The following is a 24680-nucleotide window of genomic DNA, read 5'->3' as shown; positions in this document are numbered from 1 at the left end:
AACTCTTACTCAAGAAAAACAGAAATGAATAATAAAATAAAACTGATGCCACGCATATAAAGGATTTATAGTGAAAAACTTTGTTTTTACGGGTTAATTTTTTAATTCCAGGGCCAATGTTGAGTAGTTTATCGTGAGGTTACGACTGTTGGCGAACCTTCAGGATGCCGCTTTGCCGGAAGCGGCGTTAAGTGTCGGCGCAGTCTCGAGTTCGCCGTTTTCGGGTTCCCCGGCCTCCTGATACGTTTCTTGAATCTCCGCTCGCCGCGTTTGGTCCAGCCAGCGGTGTGAATGCGTGCGCCACACGGGGAGTCGATGGGAAGGGGTGGCCGCTCTCGCTGGCCGGCGTGGCAGAGTAGGCTAAAGGGGGGGGGGAGACCCCCTTCCGGTCGATGGGGATCTCCGTGGAACTCCCTGGAGAGTTTTGTCCCCCTTCTGAGCGAGCAATTGCGGGGCTGCACCTTGGCCGTTACATTTTTTAAATAAAATAATATGTTATTAATAAATAATAACATAATTAAATAATAACATATATTATATATTCTAAATTGTAATGTTATAATAGAATAATATGATTGTCATTATTTTATATTAATAATATTATTGTTAGCGAGAATTTGGAAGGCAGCGGCGATTCTTATCGAAACTCGTCCCTGTTCCTTCCAATGCTCTCTCATCCCATCCATCCCATCCCATGCATTTGATCCAACCGATCCATCCCTCCTATCTCATCCCATCCATAATATCTCATCCCATCCATCCTATCCATCTCATCCAAACTATCCCATCCTATCCCAACCCATCCATCCGATCCATCCCATCCCATGCATTTGATCCAACCGATCCATCCATTCTATCTCATCCCATCCCATACATTTGATCCAACCGATCCATCCATCCTATCTCATCCCATCCATTATCTCATCCCATCCATCCTATCCATCTCATCCAAACTATCCCATCCTATCCCAACCCATCCATCCGATCCATCCCATCCCATACATTTGATCCAACCGATCCATCCCTCCTATCTCATCCCATCCATAATATCTCATCCCATCCATCCTATCCATCTCATCCAAACTATCCCATCCTATCCCAACCCATCCATCCGATCCATCCCATCCCATGCATTTGATCCAACCGATCCATCCATTCTATCTCATCCCATCCCATACATTTGATCCAACCGATCCATCCATCCTATCTCATCCCATCCATAATATCTCATCCCATCCATCCTATCCATCTCATCCAAACTATCCCATCCTATCCCAACCCATCCATCCGATCCATCCCATCCCATGCATTTGATCCAACCGATCCATCCATTCTATCTCATCCCATCCCATGCATTTGATCCTACCGATCCACCCATCCTATCTTATCCCATCCATAATATCTCATCCCATCCATCCTATCCATCTCATCCCAACTATCCCATCCTATCCCAACCCATCCATCCGATTCATCCATCTGCTCCATCCCATCCAACCATTTATCCGCTCATCCGCCCATCCTTCCGCGCTCCCCCGACGCGCTCCCCCAGCGGATCCTGGCCTCGACGGGGAAGCCGGTGCAGAGGACGTACGTCCCGCGGCTGTCGACGGGCAGCGACGGCGGCGGCGGCGAGGGCGACGTGGTGAGCCGCTTCGAGCAGAACCGGCAGGTGAGGGAGGAGCGCTCGCGGCGCCGCTGCAACGACGAGCGGCAGAAGCGCAACGAGCAGTTCCGCCGTGAGAAGGAGCTCAACCGGCGCAAGCAGGAGGTACGTGCGTGTAGATGTGTGTAGGTGTGTGTGTGCGTGTGTAGATGTGCGTGTGTAGATGTGTGTGTGTGTGCGTGTGTAGGTGTGTGTGTAGGTGTGTGTGTGTGTGTGTAGGTGTGTGTGTGTGTGTGCGTGCGTGTATAGGTGTGTGTGTGTGTAGGTATGTGCGTGTGTAGGTGTGTGTAGATGTGCGTGCGTGTGTAGGTGTGTGTAGGTGTGTGTGTGTGCGTGCGTGTGTAGGTGTGTGTGTGCGTGTGTAGGTGCGTGTGTAGGTGTGTGTGTGTGTTCATCGTGTGACCGTGCTTTTATAGGTGCTCGCTAACAGCACTTGCCCCAACAGTCGGTTAAGGTTATACGGGGGATCTTTCGCTTTGTTGTAGGTGCGTGTGTGTGTGTGTAGGTGTGTGCGTGTGCGTGTGTGTGTGTGTGTAGGTGTGTGGGGAGCCGTAGTGTAGTGGGTAGCACGCTGCGCTACGAACCTCGTGACCCGGGTTCGATTCTCGCTTACATCCACCAGCACCAGTGACCATTATCTGAACCGATCCTGGGCCTCCCCGAGGTCGACTCAGTCTCAAATGAGTACCTGGTACCATGTGTAAACATCGCCACTGGGGAGACAAAGGCGGCCGGGCGTGGTGTTGGCCACCCACCCCCTCATGTGCTGTCCCGGCCTTCATAGGTGCTGCTACTCGCTAACAGCACTTGCCCCTACAGTCTGGTCAGACTACATGGGGGATCTTTGTTTTGTGTGTGTGGGTATGTATATACGTGTACGTGTGTGTGTACGAGTTGACAGATGCTCGACAGTTATGAGTGCGCTGAACATATTTGATGTCGTCATCCTCATTATCATCATAATCGTCGTTATCATCATCGTTTGTGTTATTATCATCATCGTCGTCGTCGTCATCATTATCGTCATCATTGTCATCATCAATGTGATCGTTGTCGTCGTCATCACTGTCGTTATCATGATTATCGTCATCATCGTCGTCGTCATCGTCCTCATCATCGTTGTTGTCCCCATCGCCGTTATCGTCACCATTGTCACCATTGTCACCATTGTCACCATCGTCACTACCGTCGTCATCATGATTGTCGCTATTGTCATAATCATCGTCGTCGTCGTCATCGTCCCCATCATCATTGTTGTCCCCATCGCCGTTATCGTCACCATTGTCACCATTGTCACCATTGTCACCACCGTCGTCATCATGATTGTCGTAATCATCGTCGTCATCGTCCCCATCATCATCGTTGTCCCCATCGCCGTCATCGTCACCACCGTCACCACCGCCGTTGTCTCCGCCGCCGTTGCAGCTGAAGCAGCTGCTCGCGTCCGATGACGAGGAGGAGGAGGCCAAGCCGGCGCAGGTGAAGAAGACGTTCGTCCCCAAGCTGTCTGGTGAGCGGCGCGTGCAGCCGCGATCTCCCTCCACCGCCACATTTCACGGGAGGCTCTCCCCCCCCGACTCCCGTGTTGACACTCACGAATGACAAAAACCGAAAACAATCATAAGAGACCATTGGAACCTCATTTGCCAGTAAAAAATATGATAATTGGTTTTTTACCCTTCCATCTGGCAACAAAACTGACACCTTTTTTACAAGGAGTCATGTTTGCATAGACCGCAATACCTGCAGTCATAAGGCAAACAAAAAACATAACAATCAACTTCAAGGACAGTGCACATTGTCAGAGTTGTGTTTTTTGTTTGCATTATGACTGCAGGTATTGTGGTCTATGCAAACATGACTCCTTGTAAAAAAGGTGTCAGTTTTGTTGCCAGATAGAAGGGTAAAAAACCAATTATCATATTTTTTACTGGCAAATGAGGTTCCAATGGTGTAAATGCTTACCCCGAGCTCTCATACTATTGTAGTATTCTTGAATGAGGCAGAGACTTCGTAGAGGCCACACGCTTTTATTCCAATAACACTAGTCCTCCGGACTCACTGGGGGAACAGCCCAACCACACAACCTAGGGAGGTACAGCCTCCGGCTCTCTTCTCCTTACTCCCCTTCCCTAGCCTACAGCTACCCAGTTACTCTCCTTCCCTAGCCTATAGCTACTCAGCCCACTCAGTCCCAGCGGGGCGGCATCCTCGAGGCTTGGGGGTCCAGGATCTCCGGCCGCACCTCCTTCAGCTTCTCCTGAGATTGACCCCCTCCGCTCTCCAGGAGCCGTCTTATATCTCCTCCCTCTGAGGGGCGGGGGTGTCTCGGGGCCCTGGCTCTCGCCAGCCCCCTCCCCTCAGAGCGGTTCCAACCACCTCTCGTCCCTGCCGGTCCGGACCGGTCCAGACCAGTACGTACCTCTCCCCTAGCTTGTGTGACCTGTGTGACCTGTGTCAACCTTGGTGTCAACCTTGACCACGACACTATGATGGTGCATTGCCTTTGAGTTGTGCGCCTTTTGGCGTCATCTGGTCCAACCCATGTGAGACTAGGCTCTAAGGAAAGCTGTCTCGGGTGTGGACCAATCAACTTCAAGGACAGTGCATATCATTATCAGAGTTGTGTTTTTTGTTTGCATTATGACTGCAGGTATTGTGGTCTATGCAAACATGACTCCTTGTAAAAAAAGGTGTCCGTTTTGTTGCCAGATGGAAGGGTAAAAAAAACAATTATCAATCAGAAAAGAATCGCCCCCCCCCGCCCGCCCCGGCGCGCGCAGGCACGGTGAAAGGGAAGTTCGCCGAGATGGAGAAGGCGCGCGCCGAGGACGAGCGCAAGCGCGCGGAGGAAGAGCGGCGGCGCCGCCACGAGCAGGACCACATGGAGAAGAAGAAGATGCAGAAGGAGGTCGCCAAGAAGCTCGCCGAGGTCAGGGTGACGACTACCCCGCCCCCCTGCCCCCAAGGGTTAGGGGTTAGGGGTTAGCAGGGCAGAGTGCAGCGGTGGAGTTCTGCTGCTGCTGCTGCTCCTGCTGCTGCTGCTGCTGCTCCTGCTGCTGCTGCTCCTGCTGCTGCTCCTGCTGCTCCTGCTGCTGCTGCGGCTGCTGCTGCTGCTGCTCCTGCTGCTGCTGCTGCTCCTGCTGCTGCTGCTGCTGCTGCTGCTCCTGCTGCTGCTGCTGCTGCTCCTGCTGCTGCTCCTGCTGCTGCTGCGGCTGCTGCTGCTGCTGCTGCTCCTGCTGCTGCTCCTGCTGCTGCTGCTGCTGCTGCTCCTGCTGCTGCTGCGGCTGCTGCTGCTGCTGCTGCTGCTGCGGCTGCTGCTGCTGCTGCTGCTGCTGCTGCTGCTGCTGCTGCGGCTGCTGCTGCGGCTGCTGCTGCGGCTGCTGCTGCTGCTGCTGCTGCTCCTGCTGCTGCTGCTGCTGCTGCTGCTGCTTCTGGTTCTGCTGCTGCTGCTGCTGCTTCTGGTTCTGCTGGTTCTTCACAATTCTGGCAAATCGCCCGATGAAGCTGGTTGTCGTTGTGATCGCCGCAGCTACTCGAGTTGTGAATGTTGTGGGTTTTACTTTCCAACATGCCGGTGTGCTGAAGTAGTTACTAATTGGGGTTAGGGTCAGGGTTTGGAGCTGGGGGTTAGGGTCAGGGGCTAGATGGGGTTAGGGTCAGGGGTTAGAATTGGGGTTGGAGTTGGGGTTAGGGGTTATAGTTGGGGTTAAGGTCAGGGGCTAGTTGGGATTAGGGTCAGGGTTTGGAGTTGGGGGTTAAGGTCAGGGGCTAGTTGGGATTAGGAGTTAGGGGTCATGGGGTTAGGGGTCATGGGGTTAAGGGTCATGGGGTTAGAGTTGAGCTGGGCTCCCCCGCCCCCGCCCCCGCCCCCCCCCCCCGCGTGTCACCGCTCACGCTCCGTGTCACCGCTCTCACCGCGCAGGAGCAGGGCGGTGGCGGCAGCGTTGGTGCCGATGCCGACTCTGCGGCACCGGCGGCTGCGGCGGAAGTGAACAAGACGCCGGGCAAGCTGAGCGTCGACTTCGAGAGCCTGAAGCGCGCCGAGGAGGAGGAGGCGGTGCGCAGGAAGGAGCAGGAGAAGAAGCTGCGCTACGAGGAAAACCGCCGCTCGTTCCGCGAGTCCAAGCGCCGCTCGTACCTCGCCATGGTGACGGCCCCACGCCTCCTCTTCCGCTCCCCTCGCTCGCTCATTCGAACGCCCGCACACTCGACGCGCTCAGGGCGCCATGCTGGCGAGATGTTGACTTCCACTTCGTTGGGCTATTATTTGTGATGGCCGGGTCACGTCTGAATAGCTCGGGGTGCGGCCTTAGCTGGTGCAATTAAAATAGTTTAAAGTTTAGTTTGCACGGCCTTTGCGCATTCGGCATACGGTATACTCTCCCACTCCACATCCGACAAATAGGCTCCATCTCAGTATCATTGAAATCCGAACTAAAGGCATTTTTATTCATCCGGGCATATGCTTAGAAATTGGAAATCGCGTGTTGGACATTCGACCGATTGGTGTCAAGTCGTCGTAACCCGTTTGGCCGTGACTCCACTACGGCCCCCGCCCGTGAAGGTTGTCCCCGGCTTGAGTGTGAGAAGTTGCGATTGTAGCCTGGCATGTTGAGACTCAATGGACTCATGTGTCTGTTGTGATAAGATTTGTTGTTGTTGTTTGTGCTTCGTTTGTTTTGGTGCCGTTTATTGATTTGTTTGTTAATTTCAAAATTGAGGAATTTCACTTGATTTTTTTAATCTATAAATAATAAGCTTTGGCCCTTAAAAAAATAATGTACAGCATTGTGGGATGCAATTATCACGAATGACTGCTCTCTATATAGACGCGGCCTGGCGTGGTGCTGGCCATCGCACTCCGCTCTATGTGCGCCGTGCCGGCCTATGTAGGTGGTTCTGCTCGCTCGCAGCACTTGCCCCCAACGGGGGGGGGGGGGGGGGGCATCTTCGTGTGTAATGCTCCTGCTTAGGTCGGGCGTCAAAGTCGATTTCCGTGCCACCAGGTGGGGAACTGGGAGAGGACCAGGATGGAGGTCGTCACATGTTTTTGCGGGAGTGAACCCGGGCCGCCGATGCGACGGAGCCGAAAGGGCCCGTGACCAAGATAGGCGAGCTCGACCGGGCAAATTAGAGACTGGCGCCGAAAATGTCGCGCGGACGCGAATCGATGTTTGAAAAAAAAAAAAACGTCTTAGCACGACCACAAATAAAAATTTGAAAAATTTGAAATTGCCGCGTAAACCAACGGCGTTCGCGCGCGTGAACTGCCGACGGCGCCCGCCGCTGTTCACCGTCCGCCGCGCACCCTGCCGCGTAGGACGAGGAGGAGGAGGAGGCGACCGCGAGGGCGCAAGCGGAGAAGCCGGCGCTGGCGGTGCCGGGCAAGCTGCAGCTGAGCTTCGAGGAGCTGGAGCGCCAGCGCCGCGAGGAAGAGCGGCGGCGCACGGAGGAGGAGGCTCGCCGACGGCTCGACGAGGAGCGGCGAGCGTACCTGGAAGCCAGGAAGCACGAGGTGCAGCCGCCCACCACGCACTGCACTTGATCTCGTTTACCATTTGGTATTTTTACCAGGGAAAGGCACCCCCCCCGCCCCTCCCCGCCGCCGCCCCCACACCGAGCTGGTGTGTAACTCTTTTTCAGAAGCCACCTGGCCACAAACGATCGCTCACGTGGATATTTATGTCCGGGAAATACTCTAAATGTGTATTTATTCTCAATGTGGAGGGGAAAACACGAAGGACCCGAAAAAAATCCACGGGGAGAAGGAGACACCGCAAACTCAATGTACAGCAGGCGTCAGGGTCGGGATCGTACCCACGACCTCCCGAATACCAGGCGAGGTAGTTAACATCTCCTAGCCACCGTGATGATGATGATGATGATGAGAAAGACACACATACTCCAAATATACAGCAGCAGGCATTTGGGTCGGGATCGAACTCACGAACTCCTGAATACCAGGCGAGGTAGTTAACATATCCTAGCCACCGTGATGATGATGATGATGAGAGAGAGAGAGACACGCAAACTCCAAATATACAGCAGCAGGCGTCAGGGTCTGGATCGAACTCGCGACCTCCCGAATACCAGGCAAGGTAGTCAACATCTCGCCGCCCCTCCTCCCCCTATACCCCACACTCCTGATTCCCGGGGAGGGAGGGTGGGGGGGGCTAGTGATCTCAACTCATGAGCGAGAACATGCAAACCCCACTCACTCACACACTGTGCAGGACGGGGGGGGGGGGGGGTGGTGTGGGGGGGGGGAACAGCTCCACACAGCATGGGCACCCGAGTCAGGAATCGAGCCCAGGACCCTTCTAGCTGTGCAGCCGACTAAGCGAACATCGGCGCGGTATCCCCCCGCCCCCCCCCCCCCCTGCCCCCCCCCCCCACCCTGTCCCCCCCCCCCCTCGGCAGGGAGAAGGAGGCGACAGCTTCCTCGACGACGACGGCGACGAGGTGGAGAGCGTCTCGTCGGAGGCCTCGTCGGAGCTGCGGCCGGGCAAGCTGCGGCTGAGCTTCGAGGAGGTGGAACGACATCGCCAGCAGGTGCCCCCCCTCCTCCCCCCCTTTGTAATGGGCTAATTAATAATAGGGGTAATAATTAATAGCAACGTATCAATAGCTCGCGCTTCCAATGGCGCAGGCTTTTCGTGCGTGGCCGTAATCCATGCGTGTGCGTGATTCTTCTTTTCCGTTGTTGTTGTTGTTGTTGTCGTTGTTGTTGTTGTTGTTCAGGAGGAGCGGCGGAGGCTGGAAGAGGCTCGCGAGCGACTGGAAGAGGAGAAGCGCTCCTTGCTGGAGGCACGCCGGAGCATGGTGAGACGCAGCCACGCGGCACAACGGGAACCACGTGTGGGGGGGGGGGGGGCAGCATAAAGACGGTTCCCGGGGCGCCACGGTGGCGAGGAGACGTTGACTACCCCCCCCCCCCCACCCGGAGCCCGCTGTACATTTGCGTGTTCTCCCAGCGGTCGAGTAGCACGTCCGGCTACGTACGGTGCGAAAGAAGTTCAACGGACACCCGCAACGCTCGCACGCACGCGCCCTGTCCCTCTCTCTCTCTCCCTCTCGCTCCGTGTCGTGTCGCTCCGTGCAGGCGCTGCAATGCGAGGGGGAGGATCGCGAGGGCAGCGCGTCGCCCGCGGGGAGCGCCAGCGACGAGGCGCTGCCCGGCAAGCTGAAGCTGAGCTTCGAGGAGCTCGAGCGGCGGCGCCAGGAGGAGGAGACGCGCAAGGCCGAGGAGGAGGCGCGCCGCCGCCTGGACGAGGAGAAGAGGAGCTTCGTCGAGGCCCGGCGCAGCATGGTGAGGTGGGGGGGGGGGGGGCACAGGTGAGGTGGGGGGGGGGGGGGCACAGGTGAGGTGGGGGGGGCACGGGGCGGGGGGCACGGGGGGTGACGGGGGGGGGAGCGGGGCGGCAGCAGCAGCAGTCGACGTATCGGCAGCGATGTTAGCAGGAGGACCGTGACGGTGGCAACCGTGATGAAGATGATGACCGTGACCGCGGCGACCGTGACCGCGGCGACCGTGTCCGCGGCGACCGTGACCGCGGCAACCGTGACGTTGTTGTCGCGCTCTGTGTTGCGCTCCAGGCGCCGGACGACGAAGACGCCCAGGAGCTGCGGCGCGGCGCGAGCGGCTCGAGCGACTCGCTGGGGCCGGGGCGGCTGGAGATCAACTTCGAGGAGCTGCTGCGGCTCAAGCACGAGGAGGAGGCGAGGCGGCACGACGAGGACCGCCGCGTCAAGCTGGAGGAGGAGAAGAGGGCCATGGAAGAGGAGAAGCAGCACATGGAGCCGGTGGGTCGTCCTCTGGAGTTTCGTTTCTGTAAAACTAAAAAAAGGCTGGCGGTGGTGGTGGTAATGGCCAGGAGAGGTCAGTGACCTTTTGAGTTTGTCCGCCCTCCTTTTGGGAGAGAGATGGCCCTCGCACTCCGGGGTTTCTCGCCCATGTGCAGCGCAAAATCGGAGATCCCCCGGTGGAGCGGGGGACCCTCTTGACAACGAGACCTGAGACTCGGCGAGGCTTGCGCAGCTTTTTTTCACAATCGCAAATGGGTAGCGCAGCGAAGTGGCTTATCGTCACAATTGAAACCTCCTTTGTCAGTAGAAAAATTTGATAATTGTTTTTTTAACCTTTTATCTGGCAACAAAACTGACACCTTTTTTACAAGGAGTCATGTTTGCATAGACCACAATACCTGCGGTCGGAATGCAAACAAAAAACACAACTCTGACAATGATATGCACTGTCCTTGAAGTTGATTGGTCCACACCCGAGACAGCTTTTCTTAGAGCCTAGTCTCACATGGGTTGGACCAGATGACGCCAAAAGGCACAATTTATAGCAGCGGCCAAACACGTGACGTTGATCCTAAATGTGGAGGTAAAAGCCGGAGGGCCTGAAGAAAAATCCACGCGATCACGGGAACATCGGGGGTGGGGTGTGGGGAGGAAGGCCGGCGATTCGCGCCGATTCTCCGCAGCCGGGGCACAATCCGCGTGGGAACGTTCGACCGAACTTCGCTGCGCCGGATATGCCGCCCATCGCCGGCGTCGGCCACGGACGGTGAAACTATAGTCGGGAACGTGAATGCTCGTGTTGTCCTTCCCTCCCCCCCGCACGTGCGATTAGCGCAGGTGGCTATGTACGGTGCGAAAGAAGTTCAACATACGTACAGCAGCTAACAGCAGCTAACCACGTGGAAGAGTGGGACGCGGTGGCGAGATGTTAACTCCCTCGCCTAGTATGCCGGAGGTCGTTTGTTTCGATGCCGACCCTGACGCCTAGAAATTTCGAGTGTGTCTCTGTCTCCCTGTGGCGGCGCGGATTTTTTCTCCGGTTTTTATCTCCACATTTGGAAACACGCATTGAGATAATTTAGAGTAATTTGTTGATATAAATTTCCACGTTAAAAGACACTTTGTTGACCAATAATTTTGTGGCCAAGTCGCTTCTGAAAAATAAGTTCATACCTCAGTGGGCTTTACCTGGGTAAGAAAAAAGCAAGTTGTTTTATTTGTAGATTGTTTTAGTGACTTGTATACCCTTCATTTTCATTGCACTCCGTGTATTTATAATTTTAGGTTTTTGGTGACCTTTGACCCGCCCCTACTGGTTACATCGGTGAAAAAGAGCTTCACAGCTCATCGGATTCCTCCACTCTAATTATATATCCTGATCCTGATTCTGACATGGGGAGTCGCATGAGAGCGACGCGGGGGTGGGTAGCGGTGAAGGTAAATTCGACATCTCGTTAATCGAGCCGTCCCCCCTCCCTGCGCGTGGCCTTCAGGACGAGGTGAACGAGAGCTCGGAGACGGTGAGCAAGGAGTACGAGGAGATCAAGACCCTCAAGAGGACGGGCACCATCAAGGCCAAGAGCCTCAAGTCCAAGTTCGAGCAGATGGAGCAGCTCTCGGGCGAGGAGATCCGGCGCAAGATCGCCGAGGAGCGCGCGCGCCGGCAGGCCCTGGAGCAGGAGCGGCATGACCTGGAGGCGCAGGACTTCACGCTGGTGCGAAGGCCGCTCGCTCGCTCCCTCACTCGCTCCCTCGCTCGCTCCCTCGCTCGCTCCCTTGCTCGCTCCCTCGCTCTCGAGCTCACTCGTTAGTTCGCCGACCCGATGACAGCGCTTGCGCCGAACCTGTGGCACGTTCGCTTGCTCCCTCACTCGCTCGTTTGTTTTCTCTCAGTAGCTGCTTGACTCACTCGCTCGCCCACTTATTAAGGTCGCTCGCTCGCTCATTCACTCACACGCTCGCTCTCTAGTCCATTGACCCGCTGACACGCTTGCGCCAAAACCTTGGCTCGTTCGCACGCTCGATCGTATGTTCCCTAACTCATTGACTCACCTGCTCGCCTAGCTATTCAGCTCGCTTGCTCACTCATTCGCTCTCTCGCTAGCTCATTCATTCTCGCGCTCGCCCACTCACACGCTTGCTCGATCGGTCGACCGTTTGTTCCGTAGCTCGGCAGCTCCTTGACTCGCCTGCTCGCCAACCTCTCCGCTCGTTCGCTCGCCCGCTCGCCCACTCGTCCGCTTCCTCGCCCATTCGGTCGCTCGCGGCGTTTGGCACCCACGGCGCCGCGATCGTCGTCCGCTCCACTTACGTGCGCAAAAACCCTGCTGCGAAGGAGAGTCACGAGGCTTGCGCGAGGCCTTCACGGGCAAACGAGCGCGGCAATCATAAGCACGACGACTTCGACGACAACGCATCGCATAACCGGGATACCGCGTTCGTTCGCCGCCCGCCCGCCCGCCCACCCAGGAGGAGGAGATGTCTTACCCGGTGCGGACGGTGGAAGCGCCGTGTGCTCGCCGCGCCGACATGAAGGCTCGCTTCGCCGAGATGGCGCTCGCACGGGAGGAGGAGGCTCGCCGCAGGGTGGACGAGCAGAAGATGCAGCGCATGCGCTTCGAGCAGCAGGAGATCGACGCGGCGTCACTGTCGGTTCGTACCGCGGGGAGGGCGGGTGGGGGGCGTGGGGGGTGGGTGGCGCAGGGGTGCAGATGGCCCTGATAGCTCTTATGCCAGAGGCAAAGGTGGCTAAGGTGTCATAGTGCAGATTTATTTATGCGGCTGAGTGAGAGCGGATTGCTAGTTTACTTTTGACTATTTTTATTTGAACACGTTCCTTCGGAGTGGGCAGGTAGGAACTTGGTTGGACAGCGCATTCGTGCACGACAGACAAATATGCACGACAGACAGACAAATAATCCCTGGTGGGCAAGGTGGAACCTGTTGTTCCTACCTGTACCAGGTAAGGCCTTGCTGAGCTGTGTAACTCTTTCAGAAGCGACTTGGCAATAACAAATGATAGGTCAACGAAAGTGGCTTATCATCATCACGTGGAGATGTACAGCAGTAGCCACAAACTCTGAACGCGTGACGTTGAAAAGTCCACAAGACCACGGGGATAGAGACACGCAAACTGCAGGCATCAGGGTCGGGATCGAACCCAAGACCTCCTGTGTTACCAGTCGAGGTAGTTAACATCTCACTGCTGTGGCACCCACACAACATTCGTCAATAACATTGCACGTGTCCGTGTGTGGGGAAAAATATATGTCTTTAGTTATATAGGCGACGTTTCGGGAAATGGCCCTTCTTCATAGCACGTCATTATTGACGATTTTTTTTTTCGCGAAGTACACACATCCGGTCTGAGCTCTCGCTGACCAAAAGCGCGAATTGGGACGTGGCGTGCGGTGTGGGCAGAGCGTGAGTGCTCGCCGCCTCCTCCGAGATGGTCCGACCAGCGTGGAAGAGTAGGCCAAGCACACGCTCGAGAGGGGATTTTCACGGTTGAACAAACACTGCGCGGGGCGTTGGCGGCGCCGTTACAAGTTGACGTTGTTGCTATTTCATCATGGGACCTCCTTTGCCAGGACCAAAATATGAGAATAGGTTTTCTCCTTTTTTATGGTAACAAAATAGGTGTTGCGATGTTAAAACACCAAACTGAGACCTTGTACAAGGAATCATGTCTGCATTAACCACAATACTTGTGGTCAGAATGCAAATAGAAAACACGCAATGATAATATATGCATTTTCTTGGTTCTTTCGGTAAAGTCACGTAGAAGGGAAATAATAAAATAATAAAAATTAAACTAAATAAAATAATTCTCACGACGTTTCGGCCACAAAGCAAGCAGCCGTCCTCAGGTGAAGAACAGGTCTGTCGGGAAGACAGCGTCTGTCTTCACCTGAGGACAGCTGCTTGCGTTGTGGCCGAAACGTCATGAGAATTGTATTTCATTGTTTAATTTGTATTATTTTATTATTTCCCTTCTACGTTACTTTACTTAAAGAACCAAGAAGATGAATCCTTGCAGTCACGAAAGTCTTAAATCGAAAAATATATGCATTGTCCTTGAAACTGATTGGTCCACACCAGAGACAGCTTTCTTTTGAGCCTCGTCTCAAAATGGTGTTAGACCAGAGGGACCCCAAAAGGCGTTGTTATTATGATTTTTATTTCTATCACGCGTGTTTTTTTTCTTAGCCTCTAAATTCTTGCGTTTGCCCGCAGCCGAAAGAAGGCGAGGAGGAGGACGGGACCCCGAACGGACTGGGCCTCAACGGGCCGGTGGTGGACGACGACGATGAGCTGACGCGCTCCGGGGCCCCCTGGTTCAAGCGACCCCTCAAGAACACACAGGTGAAGGGTCGCGCCTCGAGGCAGACAGAACCCGGCTCTGACCTCCGAGCCACCCGGTCACCCCCGCACCCCCCACTCACTCACTCACTCGTTAGGTCACCCACCCACCCGCCCGCTCGCTTGCTCACTCACTCACTCGTTAGGTCACCCACTCGTTCACTCACTCACTCGTTAGTTCACCCACTCGCTCGCTCACTCACTCAATCGTTAGGTCACCCACCCACTCACTCGTTCACTCACTCACTCGTTAGTTCACTCACTCGCTCACTCACTCACTCAATCGTTAGGTCACCCGCCCGCCCGCTCGCTTGCTCACTCACTCACTCGTTAGTTCACCCACTCGCTCGCTCACTCACTCACTCGTTAGTTCACCCACCCACTCACTCGTTCGCTCACTCACTCACTCATTAGGTCACCCACCCACCCACCCACCCGCTCACTCACTCACTCGTTAGTTCACCCACTCGCTCGCTCATTAATTCAACCCTCTGATGCCCCCTGTATTCCCTATCCCCTCTGACTTGCTATCTGACCGCCCCCCTCCATCTCCTCACCCCCCCTCCCTCTCCCTCCCTCCCTCGCCCACCGAGGTGCAGGTGGTCGACGGCGAGCCGGTGCGGTTCCTGGTGCGGATCGTGGGCTCGCCGCGCCCCGAGGTGACGTGGTGGTTCGAGGGCGAGCCGCTGGAGGACGGCGAGGAGTACCAGTACGTGGTGCGCGGGGAGGACACCTACTGCCTCTACCTGCCCGAGACCTTCCCGGACGACGAGGGGGAGTACATGTGCAAGGCCGTGAGCCCCAAGGGCTCCGCCGCCAGCACCTGCATCCTCACGATCGAGAGTAAGGCCGGGGCGCTGGCGGCTGCGGCGGTGGCGGAAGGGGAAGGCAGCGAGGGTGGTGGTGGTCGTTACGTCGCTGATGACGACGACGATGATGATGATGGCGGCGGTGGTGGTGGAGACCGGGTAGATGTTGATGTCGGCGTAGACAAATGGGCGGACGGGGATGGAGGCGCGTCGGAGGCTGGGGAGGGAGATGGTGGCGAGGGCGGCGATGGGGACGGAGAGGCGGGTGGCGCGGGGTGGCACGCCAAGCGTTGCACGGAGCACTTGTAGAGGTTTTGTTTTACGTTCGCTTCTGCGGGAGGAGGACGCGTCGTGGTGAGCGGAGAGCGGGGTAGGGGAGGGGAAGGGAGGGGGGGCGAGTTGGGATTTTAGATTTATACCCGCGCTTGCATGCGTACACACGCACGCACACGCACGCACGCAGGTACTATGCATACACGTGCATACGACAAAGACCAGATAAAGATCCCCCGCATAGCCTTATAAAACTTTTGGGGCGAGTGGTTGTTAGTGTATCACCTGTGAAGGCCGGCACGGTACATGGAGGGGGTGGGTCGCCAGCACTACGCCCGGCCGCCTTTGTCTCCCCAGTGGGGATTGTTTACATGCCGCACCAGGTACTCATTTGAGGTTGAGTCCACCTAGGGGAGGCCCATGAATTGTTCAGATAATTGTCACTGGTGTTGGTGGCCATGAGTGGGAATTGAACTCGGGTCACCGGGTTCGTAGCACAGGGCACTAGCCGCTGCACTACTGCTCCGCACACACACACGTGCACACACACACGTGCACACACACACACGTGCACACACACACATGCACACACACACACGTGCACACACACACACACGTGCACACACACACATGCACACACACACGTGCACACACACACGTGCACACACACACACACGTGCACACACACACATGCACACACACACACATGCACGCACACACACACACACACACACATGCACACACACACGCACGTGCACACACACACACGTGCACACACACACACACGTGCACACACATGCACGCACACACATGCACACACATGCACACACACACATGCACACACACACACACATGCAAACACACACACACTTGCACACACGTGCACACATGCGCACACACACACGTGCACACACACACACATGCACGCACACACACACACACGTGCACACACGTGCACACATGCGCACACACACACACGTGCACACACACACGTGCACACACAAAGGCAAAGATGATACCCCCTTATCGCATTCCCAGACTTTTGGGGCAAGTGCTGTTCGCGAGCACCTCCGATTAGCACGGTTGGTTACGTACGGTGTGAAAGAAGTTCAACATACATACATACATACAAGGCTAGCACGGCACACGATGGGGTACACATACACAGACCCACACACACGAGCACCAATATAAGGATTCGTACAGGATAGGAGGGCCTAAAAATCGCACCTTTTCCGATAATAATAAAAATAAAAAATGTATTGTCTTTGCAAAACCGCCTTGTGGCAGCAATCGGCACCGGGAGCTGCTTCCGCGCTTGCGTTTATTAAAAAAAAATAAGATTAGGCGCTCGCTGAATTTGCATTCGTTTTTGTTGCGTTTCTTTATATTTTATATATATATACGGCAGGATGTTACACGAGTGATACTAAAGCGGTCAAAAAGGTGGGCGATCTCTATTCGTGGACTCGCGTGACGGTGCCGTATTCCCACACTCCGGTCCCTGCGGATCAACGCGGTGCCGCTGATCCTGCGTTTTGCCGGCTTTGCTCCGTTCAAATATAAATTGCGGCGTAGCACCCCCTGATGAACGTGTCTTATTATTATTACTGCTACTACTACGACCACACTTTGTTTACCCGCTGAGTCTCATGGCTCGTTTCTCGATGGGTCTTGCCCCCGCAAGCTTTCGCGGTAAGGGGCGGGGGGCGGGGTGATGATTTGCTGTGTGTTAGTCACAGGCGATAAAAATCAATCTGCGAGTTAACGTTGTTAAAATTTCGCGACGTTTTTTGGGGAACCCCTGATCGCTGGTGGCACGCTGCAGCCCCGGGGCCTTACTCTTCGCCAATGACGCTCGGGCGAAACGGAGGTCGCTCTCCGTATCATCGCTGCGATTAATGCTCGCCGCAGGATTTGCCAGGGTGGCCGCTCGATTCGAACCTCGACGCCTCTGCAACGGGCGGCTACCGCTGGACCATCGCGGTGGCGACTGATCGACACAAAGACAAAGATCTCCCATATAGCCTTAAACAGACCGTTGGGGCAAGTGGCATTGGGGCGGGTGGCGTTAGCGCGCACCTATTTAAAGCCGGCACGGTACATGAAGATGGTGGGTGGTCAACACCGTGCCCGGCCACCTTTGTCTCCCTAGCGACGATGTTATTTACACACCACACACCAGGTGCTCGAAATAGGGGAGGCCCGGGACGGTTCGGATAATCGTCGGCGATGTTGGCCGGGAGTGGGAATCGAACTCGGGTGGCTGGGCTTGTAGTGCAGTGCGCTAGCCACTACACTACCGCTCCCCCACACCCTGTACACGCACACAGACACGGTTCCTATTGAGGTTTTAATTGGTCCAATTACGTGGGACACGTTGTTATTTTTTTTATCCAATCGGTGCCCTCTGTAGGCCACATGTGACGGGTTCACCAATCATCAGGCAAGTTTAGCGAGTATTACGATTGAAGTTTACACTCGAGCCGGGGCAGGTTGGTAAACGTGACAAGGTGGACGCGTGGAGGTCACGAGAACTGGGATTTTGGAAACGCTGGTGTCGGGCATCTTATTGGCACAAAGTGCATCTAGCATGGCACAAGCGCCGTGGTGACGTCAACGTGGTGAACTGCAGTTGTTGTTGTTATTGGCCCACCTTACCCACGATTCACCTTCTGCTTGCTTATCTTCTCATCAACTCGTTGTATCCTTGCCTGTACTGTGATGCATTGAGGGTCTATGAATTAATTGCAATGATTTTAACCTTTTCCTCTGCCTGTCCCCTGTCTCTTCCTCTCTGTCCCCCTCCTCTGTTTGTCTCCATATTGTCTCTTTCTCTCTCCCTCCACCTGTGTCTTTCTCTTCGTTGTGTTTGTCTCTGTCTATCCCTGTCTCTCTGTTTCTGCCCGTCTGCCTCTCTCTCTCTCTCTGTCATTTTCTCTCTCTCTGCCTCCCTCCGTTCCTCCGTGCTCGTTTCGACCGACCGTCCGTCCGCCTTCTCTTGCCCGCCCGTCTTGGCTCGCAGCGGACGATTACTAGAGGCATTGCATCCCCTGCCCTCCCTGTGTCTTCCGGGGGACGGGTCTCGGCCTAGCTGTACATAAAACACTCGTCCACGATTCACATCGCAACGACGGCCCTCTCTCGCATTTCCCCATTTCTTTTTTTTCCCCTCCATTGATGTTGATGTTGTTGTTGTTGTTTTTTTGAGTCGGCTATCGGCGATTAAATGACCATAACCTGCTTCCTGTGCTTGTGACGAGCGTGCGAGTTGCTAGAAAGCACCGCTATTTTCCACCTCTTAGTTAATTGGGACTTTGTGTGATAGTTTTAAGTGAGTGAACATTGACGGCGATGATGGTGATGATGACGACGACGATGACGACGCAAGGCCCGGTTTGATTTTGTTTTTTGTCCATTCACGCCGAATATAGTTGCCGCCCGCGTCCGGGGTAGGAGCCAGCGGTAACAGGCTGGCAATTGTCACCCGCGGCAAGCGATTGATGCCCTCTAACCGAGATCTGGTAGCGGTGATGTCGTGCTGAACTTTACTGCGGTGTGTGTGCTGGGCGGCCCTGCTTTTATCGATCGAACGCTCACTGCGAAATTGCGTTCGGGGTTTGGTCCGCAGCTGGGAAAAGTCGGCCAAATGTGCACCGCTCACTCGCTCATATATTCACCCACTCGTCCACCTCCCCACCCCCAACCCTCATCGAGTCACTCGTTGCATTTGCCAAAGTCACTCGGTACCTCACCCACTCGCCCATCCACTCGGGCGCTGCTTCTCAACCTTTACCGCAGCCTTTGCACCCCTTTTTGGGTTCTAAATCGTAAAAAATAAGTACAATGTCAATAAATACATCGGGGTTTGATGAAACAAAATCAGTTGTCACTTACGTTGCCCGTGCTTAATTTGCGTTTTCGATTTACCTTCGATAAAAAAATAAATCCGGCCACGTCTCGCTACCCCCAGACAGGGCATCTCTTGCACCACCAGGGGTTGCGTGCTCCCCCAGGTTAAGAAGAAGCACTGCGCTAGGGATTGCCACCTGCACCAGATTTGACCCGGACGTTCCGTGGTTTGGCATCTCTGGATCCGCATTATCGCGTTGAGCTTTAGTGCAGTGAGAACCGCACGCTCTCCGTAATGGACTGAGAAATCTGTGACCCTCAGCCGGCTCCACACCTGGGCAATCGTTAGCATATTTATATATATATACCGGAGGAATCCGATGAGCTATAAAACGAATTTTCACAGATGTCGGGGCAAGGGGTCAGAACCTTCCAACGACAACAAACAATACAAAAGCACGCATCTCGCAGCTCTCGAATCTCCAACCTGCCGCTTTGTCCACTCCCGAGCGACGTGCAACCTGACGGCGCTCGCCGGCGTGCGGCGACGAAACGCGCGGAGCTGCGAATCGCTCAGCGAGGAGATCGCCCGGCGGGGAGATCGCTCGGCGGGGAGATCGCCCGGCGGGGAGATCGCTCGTTCGCCCGAGAGGGAGAGCCCCGCGCTCTGGTCGTCTCTACCGCGACGAGCGTGCGACCGGGTTGCGTGCAGCGGGTTGCGTGCGACGGGTTGCGTGCAGCGGGTTGCGTGCAGCGGGTTGCGTGCGACCGGGTTGCGTGCGACGGGTTGCGTGCGACGGGTTGCGTGCGACGGGTTGCGTGCGGGGGCGGTTTCCAAATGTCCAGATTTTGTTACAGGGTACCCCCACTACATTATAATAAATAAAAAACTGCGATTTCTTTTTTTTTGTCTCCGGTAAATATAAATAAAATACCAATTTCCCCGGGTTCTCAAAGGTGTGGGAGGGGGGCGGGTGGCCCCTCCCCCCCCCACTTCCCTCCACCCCTCTGTGTATCCGCAGCTGCGTTAGCCTCTCACGTGACTGTCAACATTCGATGTCGTGGTTCGTGTCGTCGCAGCGATGCGCTCCTGCACCTCCTGCACGGTATCCATGCCGCAGCCTGCACCCCCCCTACCCCCCCCAGCCCCCGTGAAAGGCTTTAACTGGGGACGTGCCCCCGGCTTGAAGGCAGCCAGTCTAGAACGCGTCTGCTCAATCAAGACGGCTGGACGCCTTCGGCATCGAAACAAAAGTACGCGCGCGACGTTTGGAAGCCAAAACAAATTATATAAACGCAATTTAATCTCGATTTGAAGCTTTCGCGACTGCGGTAAGCCACACACGAAATAACGGCGTGATTTGTTTTATTTTATTTTATTTCTACCGACGTGACTTTACCGAAAGAACCGACGAGTATGAACGCGATTTCTCCGCGTCGGCGGTCGTGCTGTTCGCATCGCGTCGTGCTTCGCCCGTGCCGTTCAGTGGCCGATCCGACCGCCACCTCTCGCCCCCTCCGTCGCCTCTCCGTCGGCCGCGCGTGCGTGCGCGTGAGTCTGTGCGCGCGTGCGTGCGCGTGAGTCCGTGCGCGTGAGTCCGTGCGCGCGAGTCCGTGCGCGCGAGTCCGTGCGCGCGAGTCCGTGCGCGCGTTCGTGCGCGCGAGTCCGTGCGCGCGTGCGTGCGCGCGAGTCCGTGCGCGCGCGCGTGCGCGCGAGTCCGTGCGCGCGCGCGTGCGCGCGAGTCCGTGCGCGCGCGCGTGCGCGCGAGTCCGTGCGCGCGCGCGTGCGCGCGAGTCCGTGCGCGCGCGCGTGCGCGCGAGTCCGTGCGCGCGCGCGTGCGCGCGAGTCCGTGCGCGCGCGCGTGCGCGCGAGTCCGTGCGCGCGCGCGTGCGCGCGAGTCCGTGCGCGCGCGCGTGCGCGCGAGTCCGTGCGCGCGCGCGTGCGCGCGAGTCCGTGCGCGCGCGCGTGCGCGCGAGTCCGTGCGCGCGCGCGTGCGCGCGAGTCCGTGCGCGCGCGCGTGCGCGCGAGTCCGTGCGCGTGCGCGCGAGTCCGTGCGCGCGCGAGTCCGTGCGCGCGAGTCCGTGCGCGCGCGCGTGCGCGTGAGTCCGTGCGCGTGCGTGCGCGTGCCACGGCCCCCACCACCGGGGTCCGCCCTCAAGTCTCGCCTCGCTTCGGCGTTCCTGCTGCGAAAGATCGAGGCGCGCCGTGGAGCGCTGACGTTCGGAAGACCCGCGGAAGATGACGCCAAAGAACTACTTCTGAAATCTCTTCCAAGTGACCTGGGTGGGGGGGGGGGGTGAGGCTCCGAACTCCTCCACACACACAGCCGGCTACGGAGAAATATATTTCGAGTGGCAATCAAAGGCCACCCCCACCCCCCCCCCCCAAATCTGCCCACACCCAAAAAAAAATTTTCTCCGAAATAAAAGGTGGCGCGTTTCTGTTGTTTGGTCGTGCGCGGTCGCTGGCGACGATACCTCTGCAGCGTCGGCTCTCGTTCCATGCGAGTGGGGTTCGACGACGATGATGATAACGACGATGATGATGATGATGACGATGATGATGACGACGACGATGATGATGACGACGATGACACCGGTGGTTTTGTTTTTTGTTGTGTCCGTTGGGTTTCTCTCTCCTACAAACTCCGATCGTTCTGCAGCCGAGTGTGTGGATTGACGCGAGCCGTGTCGCACGCACGCAACGAAATAAAAGTTTATAAGAAACGGACGTGACGGAGATGGCCTCCTCCTTCCTGCGGCTGAAGCTCCGCGTGACGGATGCGGGATGCAGGGTGCGCGTGTGACTCGTAGACTCGCATAGAGACCCATTGACTGATATAAAGACCCATAGGATCACAGAGACCCATAGGATCACATAGAGACCCACAGAATTGCATAGAGGCCCACAGACTCGCACAGAGACCCATAGACTCACATAGAGACCCATTGACTGATATAAAGACCCATAGACTCACATAGAGACCCATTGACTGATATAAAGACCCATAGGATCACATAGAGACCCTTAGACCCGCATATAAACCCATAGACTCGCATAGAGGCCCATAGACTCACAGACTCGCATAGAGACCCATCGACTCACAGACTCGCATAGAGACATGTAGACTCGCATAGCGATCATACTAGTATAGAGAGAGACCCACAGACTCGCACAGAGACCCACAGACTCACATAGACCCACAGACTCGCATAGAGACCCATAGACTCGCATAGAGACCCACAGACTCGGAGACCAGTACAGGGTGGTTGGCATGAGCCCTGGGGTACGGAATGAAATTCCCCCCACCCCCAGCACCCGGGCCTCTGCAGAGGCGACGGGGAGCCCGGCACAGTCGCGCACCGCCTGCACGCTGCGGAGCCCCAGGCCACCGCTACGCCACGTGAACGCGGGGTCGTGGCTGGACCCCGCGTTGACGCGAGTCGACGGATCTCCGTGGCCGCCGGGGGGGGTCGCGACCACGACGACTCGTAGCGCAGCACCGGGGCAGGTTGGAAGGGAGCCGGCGACCGCTGGATCGCGACGTCCAAGCCGTGCCCGGCTGACCGTTCCGTCAGCACCACCACCACCACCGCTGCCGTGGTGGTGGCGTGCGGGCAGAGGTCGCAACCGGGTACCCGATACCCGTACCCTACCCGATACCCGGCTACTCGTACCCGGCCGGGTACGGGTACGGGTGTACCCGTTTGCGACCCTGGTGCGGCCGGGTACGGGTAGACCGTGAGTCACCGGTGAGTAACCGTTTGTCACTCATTTCCCAACGTCTTGTCTCATCTTGGTTCTTTCTGTAAAGTCACGTAAAATTGAAATAATAAAATAATAAAAATAAAACAAACAATGTTTTCTTTTTATTATTTGATTACTTCCCTTCTACGTGACTTTACCGAAAGAATCAAGAAGATGAATCCCTGCAGTCACGAAAGCTTTAAATCGAAAAGTCTTGTCTCTTCTCACAATTCAAGTTCCTAGAATCAACCCACCCGCGCCTGCAACATGGCTTCATCCCTAGAGGTCGCAATCGGGTACCCGATACCCGTATCCTACCCGATACCGGCCGGGTACGGGTAGCCGGGTATCGGGTAGGCTACGGGTACGGGTACCCGTTTTCGACCCTGGTGCGGCCGGGTACGGGGAAGGAATCAAAACCCGTTTGCGTCCTCTGCGTGCGGGTTGGGCAGGAGGGCGTCCTCAAAGCGTCCCAGGCGAGAGGGGTCTCGGCAGTGTTGGATTAATTCAAGATTTGAAGTTTTCGTGACTGCAAGGGTCCATCACTCTTCATGTTGAACTTCTTTTATTTTCACCTACGTGACTTTACCGAAATAGCCAAAGAGTATGGTGTTGGATTACTTTAAACATTTGCTTTTTTTACTGTTGAGTTGTGTTGACCTCCCCCCGCCTCCCCGCGCCTACGATTAGCGCGGTTGGCTACGTACGGTGCGAAAGAAGTTCAACACACACGTGGGGGGTGAGCGCGTGGCGCACGCCTTTGTAATAATGAAGTCATCGTTCATTGCTCTGTGGAGGCAGCAGCAGTCGGTGGATCGCCGCACGCAGATGATTTTGCCCGAAACTCCACGCCCCCCCCCCATATCGCCACGGTGGCTATATGGGATGTTAACTACCTCGCCTGGTATACAGGAGCTCGTGGGTTCGATCCCGATCCTGACGCCTGCTGTATATTTGGAGTTTGCGTGTCGCGTGGATTCTCCGGTTCCCCCGGGTTTTCCCCTCCACATTTAGAATGAACATCACGCGTTTGGAGTTGTTGACCGCTATACATTTCCACTTGATGGTGAGCCACTTTATTGGGCTGTCACTTGTGGCCAGGTTGCTTCCGGAAACGAGCTGTATAACCCGGTTGGTTGTACCTCGTAAAATAAAAGAAAGTTGGGTTTTATAGTTTAAAGGGTGTCGGAGGTGCCATACCCTGGCTCTCCGCGAGGAGGCAGTACAGCAATGCATGCGTGTTGAACTTCTTTCGCACCGTACGTCGCCAACCGTGCTAATCGGAGGTGCGGGGAAAAGGACAATAAACTAAACAACAACAAGCAGTTCTAAAAAGTGAGTTGTCAATATTAACGATGATTTAAAAGTGCACAGCTCCAGTGGCTTCCAAATATCGGAAGGAAGAGCGTTCCAGACGGCCGCAGAAGCGCATCTGTAAGCACGCGATGCAGTGACCGTCTTTGTTTGATGGTAGATATGTTCACACACAGATCCATAGACTCACACAGAGAGACATAGACTCACACAGAGACACATATACTCACACAGAGACCCATAGACTCACACAGAGACCCATAGACTCACACAGAGACCCATAGACTCACACAGAGAGACATAGACTCACACAGAGACACATATACTCACACAGAGACACATAGACTCACACAGAGACCCATAGACTCACACAGAGACACATATACTCACACAGAGACACATAGACTCACACAGAGACACATAGACTCACACAGAGACACATATACTCACACAGAGACACATAGACTCACACAGAGAGACATAGACTCACACAGAGAGACATAGACTCACACAGAGACACATAGACTCACACAGAGACACACAAACTCACACAGAGACCCATAGACTCGCACAGAGACCCATAGACTCACACAGAGACCCACAGACTCACACAGAGACCCATAGACTCACACAGAGACCCATAGACTCACACAGAGACCCATAGACTCACACAGAGACCCATAGACTCGAACAGAGACCCATAGACTCACACAGAGACCCATAGACTCGCACAGAGGCCCGTAGACTCACACAGAGACCCATAGACTCACACAGAGACCCATAGACTCGCACAGAGACCCATAGACTCGCACAGAGACCCATAGACTCACACAGAGACCCATAGACTCGA

At 55.7% G+C, this 24680-nt stretch overlaps 1 protein-coding gene across 4 annotated transcripts in view; it reads left to right on the top strand.

Annotated features, from left to right (window-relative positions):
* Positions 1 to 18160, top strand: part of NEXN (nexilin F-actin binding protein) — a 39245-nt gene extending 21085 nt beyond the window's left edge. For 3 of the 4 annotated variants that reach the window (XM_078615918.1, XM_078615917.1, XM_078615919.1), the window contains 13 exons: positions 1550 to 1768; positions 3089 to 3173; positions 4447 to 4595; positions 5589 to 5813; positions 6987 to 7181; positions 8087 to 8218; positions 8408 to 8488; positions 8769 to 8975; positions 9263 to 9469; positions 10966 to 11187; positions 11942 to 12124; positions 13709 to 13837; positions 14434 to 15014. In XM_078615918.1, the coding sequence (XP_078472044.1) occupies positions 1550 to 1768; positions 3089 to 3173; positions 4447 to 4595; positions 5589 to 5813; positions 6987 to 7181; positions 8087 to 8218; positions 8408 to 8488; positions 8769 to 8975; positions 9263 to 9469; positions 10966 to 11187; positions 11942 to 12124; positions 13709 to 13837; positions 14434 to 14952 (2553 nt within the window). In that variant the 3' untranslated portion in view covers positions 14953 to 15014. Of the gene's footprint in view, positions 1 to 1549; positions 1769 to 3088; positions 3174 to 4446; positions 4596 to 5588; positions 5814 to 6986; positions 7182 to 8086; positions 8219 to 8407; positions 8489 to 8768; positions 8976 to 9262; positions 9470 to 10965; positions 11188 to 11941; positions 12125 to 13708; positions 13838 to 14433; positions 15015 to 17941 lie in introns of those variants that run through there. The other variant, XM_078615920.1, reaches the window with a different exon arrangement.
* The last annotated feature ends 6520 nt before the right edge of the window (positions 18161 to 24680 follow it).

This window comes from Lampetra planeri, chromosome 49, assembly GCF_965212315.1.
Source record: "Lampetra planeri chromosome 49, kcLamPlan1.2.h2, whole genome shotgun sequence".
NCBI classification, from domain to species: domain Eukaryota; kingdom Metazoa; phylum Chordata; class Hyperoartia; order Petromyzontiformes; family Petromyzontidae; genus Lampetra; species Lampetra planeri.
The sequence above is the reverse complement of the archived record's forward strand: the minus strand, read 5'-3'. Positions and strand labels throughout refer to the sequence as shown.